This window comes from Chenopodium album, chromosome 3 (genome assembly GCF_948465745.1).
Source record: "Chenopodium album chromosome 3, dcCheAlbu1.1, whole genome shotgun sequence".
NCBI classification, from domain to species: Eukaryota; Viridiplantae; Streptophyta; class Magnoliopsida; order Caryophyllales; family Amaranthaceae; genus Chenopodium; species Chenopodium album.
This window is the reverse complement of record NC_137836.1, coordinates 70184337-70194849: the sequence shown is the minus strand read 5'-3', so window position 1 is coordinate 70194849 and position 10513 is coordinate 70184337. Positions and strand designations below refer to the sequence as shown.

General features: G+C 34.5%; 1 protein-coding gene across 1 annotated transcript; it reads left to right on the top strand.

Moving 5' to 3' along the window:
- Nucleotides 1-795: 795 nt before the first annotated feature.
- Nucleotides 796-8153, top strand: LOC145615463 (poly [ADP-ribose] polymerase 2-like). The gene is made up of 18 exons (XM_081670541.1): nucleotides 796-1005; nucleotides 1102-1378; nucleotides 2377-2531; nucleotides 2702-2783; nucleotides 3152-3378; nucleotides 3645-3771; nucleotides 4101-4156; nucleotides 4782-4855; nucleotides 4998-5044; nucleotides 5220-5269; nucleotides 5459-5521; nucleotides 5707-5787; nucleotides 6124-6234; nucleotides 6349-6424; nucleotides 6528-6670; nucleotides 6997-7070; nucleotides 7554-7659; nucleotides 7761-8153. Exons 1-18 carry the CDS (start codon nucleotides 922-924, stop codon nucleotides 7851-7853), a joined length of 1926 nt encoding a protein of 641 aa, XP_081526667.1. The 5' UTR covers nucleotides 796-921; the 3' UTR covers nucleotides 7854-8153.
- Nucleotides 8154-10513: the final 2360 nt, after the last annotated feature.

The window sequence follows — 10513 nt, the reverse complement described above, 5'->3', positions numbered from 1 at the left end:
TTTTTAAAGCTCAACACAGATAGTGCTTGGATTTCCTCTGAACTAGGAGGAGGGGGTGGTGTTTTCAGAACAGCAAAAGGAGAATGGCATTTTGGATATTCTAGCAAGTACAATGCTCCTAATGCGCTTGGAGCAGAACTGTATGCTTTGAGGGAGGGCTTGAATTATGCTAGAGCAATGTCCCTTCAGTTTCTTGAAGTTGAATCTGATGCTGAAAGAATCAGAGGTCTTCTTAATAGGGAAAGTGACATTATGAACAATGAATTGGCAGCTGTTATCATTGATGTTGCTTGACTTCTAAACAATAGGGAAATGACTGTCATTTTCAACACTATCCCAAGGGAGCTTAATTGTGTTGCTCATTACCTGGCAAAATACGCTATGGACATGAGTCTTGGTCATATCGATCATTTTGTCTGTCCTATCAGTGCTGCAGTAGCTTTTGATGCGGATCTCAAAGCTATTACCCAAGCTCCTTAGTTTTATTGAGCTATGTTTATATGTCTCTTTGGAATGTTTCAAAAACTTTGGTAGTAAATATTTAGAATGGTTTAGTAGACGATGTTTGTTTAATGACTGCATTTTGAACATAAGCAGTTTTGTTAAACTTAGGATGTAATGTTTTAATAGGGTAATACCCAAGTAATGAATGCTACTGTTTAAGTAAAAAAAAAAAAAAAAAAAAACATTTGTAAAACCGGCGCCAAAAAGCACAAAAATAAAAATAAAAAAAAATTAAAAAAAAAATCAATCGTGCACACCACTGAAAACTCTCTCTCGGTCTCAGGTCTCTCCCTTCCTTGGCAAGCTTCTCCTAATTTTCATTTCGAATTCCAACTTTCTTAAATTCAACCGCACTTCCTTTGTCTCTCAACTCCATAACTCAACACACAAAGCTATTCTACTTCTTCTGTAACAAAAATGGCTACCCATTTAAAAGTCCTTGAACTTCGAGCCGAACTCTCCAAACGCTCCCTTGACACTTCCGGTACCAAACCCACTTTGGTAAGCGCGTGATTTTGTCATGCACGAACACGACTAATATTGGTTTCGAACAATTTTATACTTGTATTAATGAATTGGATTTTTGTTGAATTGTAGGTGCGGAGGCTGGAAGAAGCCCTTAGCAAAGAAGGCATTGTCAAGGATGATGATGCTCCGAATACGAGGGCGGCGAAGAAGAGGGAAAGGGTTGATGAAGATGGAATTAATGAGGAAATTGGAAATGGGTATGATGAAATTTGTGAAATTGAGAGATTACAAGGGATGAATATTCAGAAATTGCGGAAAGAAGCTTCTAAAAGAGGGGTTTCTAGTAGTGGAACTAAGAAGGAGATTATTCAAAGGCTTTGTGATTCTTCTGCTATTGATGGGGATGGTATATTTCTTGCTATTTTCTTGCCAATTTTCAATTGTTGGTTTTCGATTTCGAGTTATTTTGTTTTTGTGTATGTTTAATTGTCAAATTTTATATGGTAGATTGGAAATTTAATGATATGAAGCACAACATTGTGATTTTAGCCTATTAGAAATTTTAGAATACTCAAAAAAGTAAAATTTGAAATTCACATTGGTATCAAAACAACACCTTCATTAGGTTTTGGTGGAAGTTAACAATTGTTATGACTTTCGGAAGAAGTTGGTTGACTCATTTGGCTTGTTTGGAAGAGGTTACATTTTCAAATGCGTAGTTATGTTATGTGAATTGTATATACTGAGAAAGGCTAATGGGTTTGGATTAAATTCCAAATGTGGTTAATAGTCAATAGGAAGTGCATTTGAATGTATTGTTTGCACCTTATATAACAAACTCAATGTGGTTGATACAAATATTTCTTTTTAATTGTCCCCAAGCTAGGCAGACTCTATACTTTGCTATTAGTACATTGGAGCAAATATAGTCTTTGTACAAATTATAAGTCCCTTTTAACTTTAAGGAGTCTCTACGGTCACATATTAAGAGCTGGATAAACCTAGTTGAAATCTCATTGGTATCGTACAGATTCTAAATTTTGCATTGTTTATATAAGATTGTCTACAATCCTACATTATTGCTATAATGTGACATTTACTTTTGCAATAACACGTTGCATTTGATAAATGTTTTGGATTAATGGAACTTGAGTGTAATGACACTTATCTCAAGTCAGAGGGAGTTTAATCTTATGATAACTTACACAATTAAGAATAAATGTTGAAAAGTGAAACCTTGGGGGGTAATACGACAGGATTTCCACCAACTTCAAGTTCCATTGATATATATATATATATATATATATATATATATATATATATATATATATATATATATATATATATAAAATAAAAATATTCTTCTGCTGGTTCATGATTTCAATATTGTGGCGGTATGTTAAGCTAAAGGAAGAGAGGGAGAAGAAGATAGACAAGACGAAGAGATGGTAAAGGAGGTTAAGAAGGAGAAGCTGGTGAAAGCGACTAAGAAAGGTTCAGCTGTCTTGGATCAATGGCTTCCAGACCATATAAAAAGTTCATATCATGTTTTGGAACTGGTAACTTTTGTTTACTTGATTAAGTTTGTATGACACGAGGGATATATTTTAATTTAAATTATTATTTTTTTTATTAATTTTTTTTTTTGGGGGGGGGGGGGTGCGGTGGGGGAGGGTTTGAAAATCACTTTAGGTACTGTTGTACTGATAATGAACTTTTCTGATGTTAGGGTGATGACATTTATGATGCCATGTTGAACCAGACCAATGTAGGGGACAACAACAACAAGTTTTATATGATTCAAGTTCTCGGTGAGTTTAAGAGTTTGTTAACTGACTTAACACTCTTTGGTATGCTAAAGATTTTATGTTTAAAGAAAAATATATTTATATATTATTTTTTCATTTAGTGAAGTTAAACATAAGTAATTAAGTATAAATATATTTTTCCAGTCCTTGAAAATGGGTTGTAATTCTTTTGTTCAAAATCTTCAAATTATTTATTAGAATATGTTACTGTGATGTTTATCAATGCATAGTATTATTAATTTATCTGATTATTTTTATAGTGCCTCTATTCTTGAATTTATATATCTGTCAAAGTGTCAATGCTAGTATATGCTTCTTGCACCTTCACTGCTCAGCAAAATTCCATTTACCTGCTTCTTGTACAAGTGCAGAAGTTGATGGTGGTGGTCTATACATGGTTTACAATAGATGGGGCAGAGTAGGTGTGAAGGGTCAAGATAAGTTGTTTGGTCCCTATTCATGTCGGGAAAGTGCTACCGAAGAATTTGAGGCGAAGTTTTTGGCCAAGACAAAAAATCATTGGTCCAATCGAAAAGATTTTGTTTCTTACCCAAAGTGCTACACATGGTTGGAAATGGATTACAGTGAGAAGGAACAGGTATAAATTGAGTTCATTTTCTGTTGTATTGAACATATTTTGTTCTACCTGAATATTTGGATGCAGTAGGTTTTGGAGACTACATCTTCCTTTATGCAGATATCTGTGGTATGCTTGGGGAGTTACAATATAGTGTACGAGTCATTACGTCAGGATTAGGATACAGTATTTGTAGCTTTAGTTGTTAGTTTATAATAGTATATAACTTGGTTGCTGGATGCTCATTTTTCCTGATCTTGAAATATTATGTTTATGTTCACTTTCAGGACCATGAGAAGCCGTCTGCTTGTACTAACATTCAACCTCAGGAAAGCAAACTTGAGCCAAGTGTTGCAAAGTTTATTTCTCTTATATGCAATATCAGCATGATGAGACAGCAGATGATGGAAATAGGTCAATATCTAGATACCTAATTTTTTTTTAATCCTGCTTTCCTTTGGAAAAACTTAACTAAAAAATGTAATTGTGCTGTTAACTAAAAAATGTAATTGTGCTGAGAAGTAGTTTCTGGTGTTTATTATTCATAGATATTCATTGAGTGTTTGCTTTCATTATCAGATGTTCAATTTTTCTTGTGTGGGGGGAAAGCCGAAAAGGGGTTGTGATGTGCTGGTTTCTCAGAAATTGATTGCAACAGAGCACTCTTATTTTCTGCTTAATTAACTATTTTGTGTTATCTTTTAGTTTCATATTTTTAATGTATTTTCCTTTTTATTGTTCAGGATACAATGCTGAGAAGTTACCACTTGGAAAGTTAAGCAAGTCCACAATTTTAAAGGTTATTTAAATTTATTGTTCAAACTTTGCTTATTGTAAAAATGTAAATGTTGATTAGACCTTGAAGTTGTCCTGGTTAGGTAGCATCTGTTGTTATCTAATAAATGATGATGTCATTGTAATAATAGTATACTTGCTGCAAAGTAGTTGTCTTCTCCCCCCAAAAGAAGTGATGATACCCTTACCTTGTCAATTATAATACAGAGTGACTACTAAGGGTTGAGTAATTCACATTGATGTGCATTTCAAGGCCCAAATTTCTGGAATAAATGTGCTAGTGTTATTATTTACAATTTTAGCAAAAATAGTTGATCAAGGCTTAAAAAATCCCAACCTTCCCTTTGGTTATTTCTATCTATAGAAGCTTATGCTTGTCTCATGTTTGTCTACTTTTAAAAATTGATTTAAATGCCAGTATTTCTGATGCTGGTTATTCATATGTTTGATTTAAGGAAATTTCATTTTGATTTGCCAATCAACTTAAAAGTTGGTGGCCTTATGGTAAAGCACATTGTTCAGCAGCTCTTCAATTGTTTAATCAAATATTCAGTTGTATAGTCTGCTTTCCTACATCAGTTATGCACTCAACTTGATTACAGTTTCTTGATCCTGTTGCCTGGATGTAGGGTTATGATGTTTTGAAGAGGCTTTCTGAAGTCATTGGGCAATCAAATAAAAAGCTAGTTGAGCAATTAAGTGGGTGAGTTTCTGTTCACCGTGTCTATTTCCTTGGATACTTCTTGGCAGATCAGCTTGTTATATATGAATATACTTATTGTTTGTCTTTTAAATTCCTCTTCATGTCCATTCTAGTAAAACCCATGCATTGCTATCTTTTTCAGGGAATTCTATACTGTCATTCCTCATGATTTTGGGTTTAAGAAGATGTGTAAGTTAATTTTGCTCATCTAGGTGGAATTATTTTGAAGTTTGTTTTCATTGTTTTGGCCCTTCCTTTACTTTCGAAGTTTCACAAATGTGTATCAGTTGGCCCTTTAACACTATTATAGAGTGTGGCTATAGCTAAGCTTTTATTTAATATATATAATTGTAAATGCTGGCAGGTGAGTTTGTCATTGACACGCCTCAAAAATTGAAACACAAACTAGAAATGGTAAGCTTTCATAGTTGCAACCTTTGACTTCAGATAGTGCTTTCTTATTATCTTGTTACCTTTGTTGGTATTAACTTTTCATTGTATGAATCTTCCTGCAAATTTGAGTTCTAGTCTTATTATTGTTTAACAAGAGATGCTTGATGCTCATTGGTACTGAATGGCTCTGCTACTGCTATGATTTGTTAGGTTGAGGCATTGGGTGAAATTGAGCTTGCGACAAAATTGTTGAGTGATGATATGGGAATGCAGGTACACACTTGCCTTTATGCCTTTTGTTTGTTAGGATACTTATGATAGCCTGTTCTCTGGGCCAATTAAATTGGTGTAAATGGGTTCAGCTGATCTTCCTGTCAGAATAAGTACTATATATTTAGCTTCTTGATCATCACATTTTGTCCTCTCGAGTATCTTATTGACTTTGAAAATTGTCGCAGGATGATCCCTTGTATGCTCAGTATGAACGACTTCATTGTCAATTGATACCTCTAGAAGTTGATTCAGAAGAATTCTCCATGGTATGACATTGGTACCATATTTTCAGATGTTCAAAATACCTTTGTGTGTGTGTGTGTGGCATTCTTCGTGTGGGAATTCATGGTTTAGTTCCTATAAATCATGTAAAAGTCCCTGAAAGAAATTACTTTCAATGCTGTTGTCTACACTGTTGCACTTCATCCCTTGATGTGTGACTGATGTTTTGAGAATCTCTCAATCATTTGGCTTGAAACGTGTCTGATGTTAATGTTCCTGCTCACTATCACACAAGTGAACCCTGTTGATATATTGTAGTTCTAGTAAAAGATATTATTCCAGAAATTTTAGATTTATGGATTGACTTTCTCTGTGTTTAGATCCAGAAGTATACAAAGAATACTCATGCCAAAACACATTCAGACTATAATGTAGATATCGTTCAAGTTTTTAGAGTGTCTAGACAGAGAGAAGAGGAGCAGTTTAAAAAGGTAAATTTCTCATAGCTTCTTATAATATAAATGCATTATTTGTACATCAGAAGTCTTATGTATAGGATCGATTTCAGTGCCTATTTATATATACTCGCTTTGGTTTCTGACCAGTTTGCTAGCTCAAGAAATAGGATGTTGTTGTGGCATGGTTCTCGGCTTACAAACTGGACTGGAATTTTATCTCAAGGTAATACTAAATCCTATAAAAGACAAGCAAGTTTATCGCTTTTTGCTACTCACAAAGTTACTATTGATGTTCCTTTTGAATGCCCCTACTTCATTATATCCAGGATTGCGCATTGCTCCGCCTGAAGCACCTGTGACAGGATATATGTTTGGCAAAGGAGTTTATTTCGCTGACATGTTCTCCAAGAGTGCAAATTACTGCTTTTCCAGCCGTAGTGCTCCTACTGGCGTTCTACTTTTGTGTGAGGTATCTGTTAGTACTTAGTAGCTTTATCACTTTTAAAAGTTTTAATGATGAGAGTTTAATTATATTGTAATCTTTCTGCTATTTTAATCACATTTTACTGATATGTTTAGCTATGACTTCACTGCTTCACATGTGTATAATGGTTTTTGTATTTCTTAAATGTTATTTAGATAGGTTCACACCCAGAAAGGGTTTGTTTTTTAAGGCCTCGACTGACCTGTTTCTGTTGACAAATTAATTAAAACTACTGCTCTTGTACTTTGATGGTTAACTATCTTCACCTTCCATCTGTATGGTTATGGTACTGTTTTGTCCTCATCCTTCAGGTGGCATTAGGTGAGATGGCGGAGCTTCTACATTCAAAGTACGATGCAGATAAATTACCGGCAGGAAAGCTAAGGTGAGGCTTTGCTTGTATATGTTCTTTGTCATGTTCAATCTGATTGACAGCTGAAAGTGCTTAATTTAAAACCTGCTCCCAGCATTCCTTGCCTCTTCTACACACAAAAGTTCCGTTGCTGTGTATAACATGTCATGGTGCTAGTGCATACAAATTCTTACTTACCTGCTTTCCTCTTTGCATTTGGTACAGTTCTCTCTTATTTGTGGAAATGCATATTTAGGACTTGAAGACCAAAAACCTAGAAACTTAAAGACTAATGTTGTTTTCTGAATGACATGTATCAAGTTACTTTATGCCTGAATTTGTCTTGAGCTTTAATGAATGGTAAAATGTCTCTGAGATCTACGATCAAAATTCTTTAACTCATTTATTTTATATCTAGGAACCTAATGTATTCGCCAAAAAAAAAAGGAACCTAATGTAATCCAATGTTGTACCTGCCCTTTCACATTGTTCTCAAATTAATTTTTTGCATGGCAGCACGAAAGGAATTGGTTCAACAGAACCAAATATGTTGGAGTCCCAGGTGCTCGATGATGGTGTCGTTGTTCCCTTTGGAAAGCCAGTACAGAAGAAAGATGTCAAGGTAAGCAACTAATACATATTAGCTAAACAATAATTCTCTGGAGAGTGTCACTTCTGATTTCACACATGATGTCTCATACTCTCATTTATAATTTACTTCAGGGTAGTCTACTGTACAACGAGTACATAGTTTACAATGTAGATCAGATAAGAATGCGCTATGTTATTCAAGTCAAATTCAACCATAATCGGTGAGAATGCTGTGTTAATGTGATACCTTTATCTAAACCGGAGCTAATATCGCTTAATGCTAGAGTACTGTCCAAAGGAGGAGGAAGGTTGAGAGAGGTATTAAGTTGTGTAGACGCAATCGCATATATGGTGTTTAGTTGATCGGAAATGTATGTATTTTGAATCCAAATTGCCTTACATTTAAATTTTCAGGTGTTAATGATGAGGTAAAGCATATGTAATTAAGGAATTTTGTTATATAATGTTTTTTGGGAAACCATGCATGTCCAATGTATTGTGTATTTCAAAGATGTTCAATAATTACTCCTTCCGTCACTTATTAATAGTCTTTTATGGCCAATTTTAAGTCTCAAAATGATAGGTTTCATTTGCTTTTTTCAAGTATCGTTAATACTCCGTCCGCCCACAATTATATGCAACATTTGCCATAACTGGGTGCTTTCTATTATGTGTAATAATTTTTTATTTCTCCTCTAATTTTAAAATGTAAAAAGACCATTTAACTTAAACATATGAGATCATTTTCTCTCTCCTATTTACCACTCACTTTAACCCACTAACAAACATAAAAATGTGGGACCCTTTCTCTCTTTTATCTCCATCCTTTTTACAATTTAATTAACGGGATTTTCACCAAATGTCCTTGAACTTTTCAAAAATTCACCAAATACCATTAAGTTTTTCAAAATTCACCAAATACCACTGACGTTTGCTAATTTTCACACCGTGACCTCAAACAACCCCTGACGTTAAAATTCCGTTAGCAATAAAATTAAATTCACCAAATGCCCTAACTTTGTTAAATAATTACACAAAATACCCTTATTTTTTGAAGTACAATGTCTAGTTTGAAATTTAAGGAAACTAGCTGTTAGTTTTGATTCTCACCCTTTTTTTTTGCATAAATATCGATACATAGCATCCCTCTTATTTGCCTAACCACAAATTTTTAACACCATGAGTTATCAATCTAAATCATCCTCCTCAATGTATGAGAGCTTTTGTGAAAGAGTTGCAAACAAATCTTGTTGTAGAAGAAAATTTGCAATAAGAAGTTCTGAGTCTGTTAGCCCGCGGACAAGCCCAGACTGTTTATTAGGGTGGGTATAGACTAATTGTCAAGCCGCATAAAAGGGGCTTGAGTTTGCTATTTAAATTTCGCTGGATAAATATGAACTATAGCTCGATTTGTTTTCTGCCCAAGCCTGTAAAAGTAATCACCTCTATTTCATTTAGCCCTGTTTGCGAGGTCTCCAACACTTCTTTTTATGAATAGAGGATGTTTGCAACTCTTACACAAAAGTACTCATACATTGAGGAGGATGATTTAGATTGATAACTCATGGTGTTAAAAATTTGTGGTTAAACAAATGAGAGGGATGCTATGTATCGAGTATTTATGCAAAATAAGGGTGAGAATCAAAACTAACGACTAGTTTCCTTAAATTTCAAACTAGACGTTGTATTTTACAAAAATAAGGGTATTTTGTGTAATTATTTAACAAAGTTAGGGCATTTGGTGAATTAAATTTTATTGCTAACGGAACTTTAACGTCAAGGGTATTTTAAGGTCACGGTGTGAATATTAACAAACGTCAGTGGTATTTGGTGATTTTTGAAAAACTTGAGGGTATTTGGTGAAATTTTGAAAAGTTCAAGGGCATTTGGTGAAAAAACCGTTCAATTAAATTACACTAAAAGTTTTGCCTAGAAGTCAGCAAAAATGACGTTTGGTGCAGATAATCGTGGGCAGAGGGAGTATTATTTATTTTATTTTATTTTTATCAAATTTCTCTCCAATTTACAACAATATTTGTGCAAATTTACATTTTCCACGTACTTTTATTATTTTTTTTTGTCTACTTTTTTGCATACCCAATGTAAATTTACATTTTCAAATGTACTTTTACTACAGTACTTATTTATTTATGTTTATTAGTTTCTATGAAAATTGCCCGTAAGAGCCTATCATTGAGGGACATAGGGAGTACTTAGTATCTAATTACCAGCTAGCCTCCAATGATATCCTATATTATCTTTCTTTTTAATGTGATGATATTTTGGAAAATAAAATCACCTCTCTCTCTCTCTCTCTCTCTCTCTCTCTCTCTCTCTCTCTCTCTCCCTCATGGCTTTGCCGAATGCCGACCATCCCCTCCCATGGCTTTGCCGAATGCCGACCATCCCCTCCCATGACCACTCATTTTTCTCTCCTTCCCTCCCATGTCCACAATTTCCTTCTCTCTCCTCCTCTCCCATGGCCTTGCCGACCATCCAACCACCATTACGAGCCTAAACTGGCCAAGCCAAACAAAAGGCACCTCAGTAGAACATATGTAAAGTGGGCCCAAACTAACTATTTAGGAAAAGGGTGGTGCTCGCGGAGGTGCGATGGTTGTCTAGTGAAACTAATGGTTGTGCAGTGGTTGATGGGTGGTGATAGTGATTGTAAGATGGTCGAATGATGGTGTTAGTGGTCGTGCTAGTCAAAAGGTGGTGCTAGTGGTTCAGTGATGATAGAGGAGAGAGAGAGGGTTTTCTTAAAATTTACTATTAAAAAAAACCTTAATATAGGATATAAACGTGTATTTGCTTAATAAATACTGAGTATTTAATTATAGAAAATAAATTATCATATATCATACATGAAATTTATTTGGAAA

What these genes read in the sequence shown, in the direction of transcription:
- LOC145615463 (XM_081670541.1), top strand. Translation starts at nt 922, where the DNA reads ATGGCTACCCATTTAAAAGTCCTTGAACTTCGAGCCGAACTCTCCAAA. An exon ending in TTCTGCTATTGATGGGGATG is followed by an intron (nt 1,379 to 2,376) that starts GTATATTTCTTG and finishes CGGTATGTTAAG; the next exon opens with CTAAAGGAAGAGAGGGAGAA. An exon ending in CATATCATGTTTTGGAACTG is followed by an intron (nt 2,532 to 2,701) that starts GTAACTTTTGTT and finishes TTCTGATGTTAG; the next exon opens with GGTGATGACATTTATGATGC.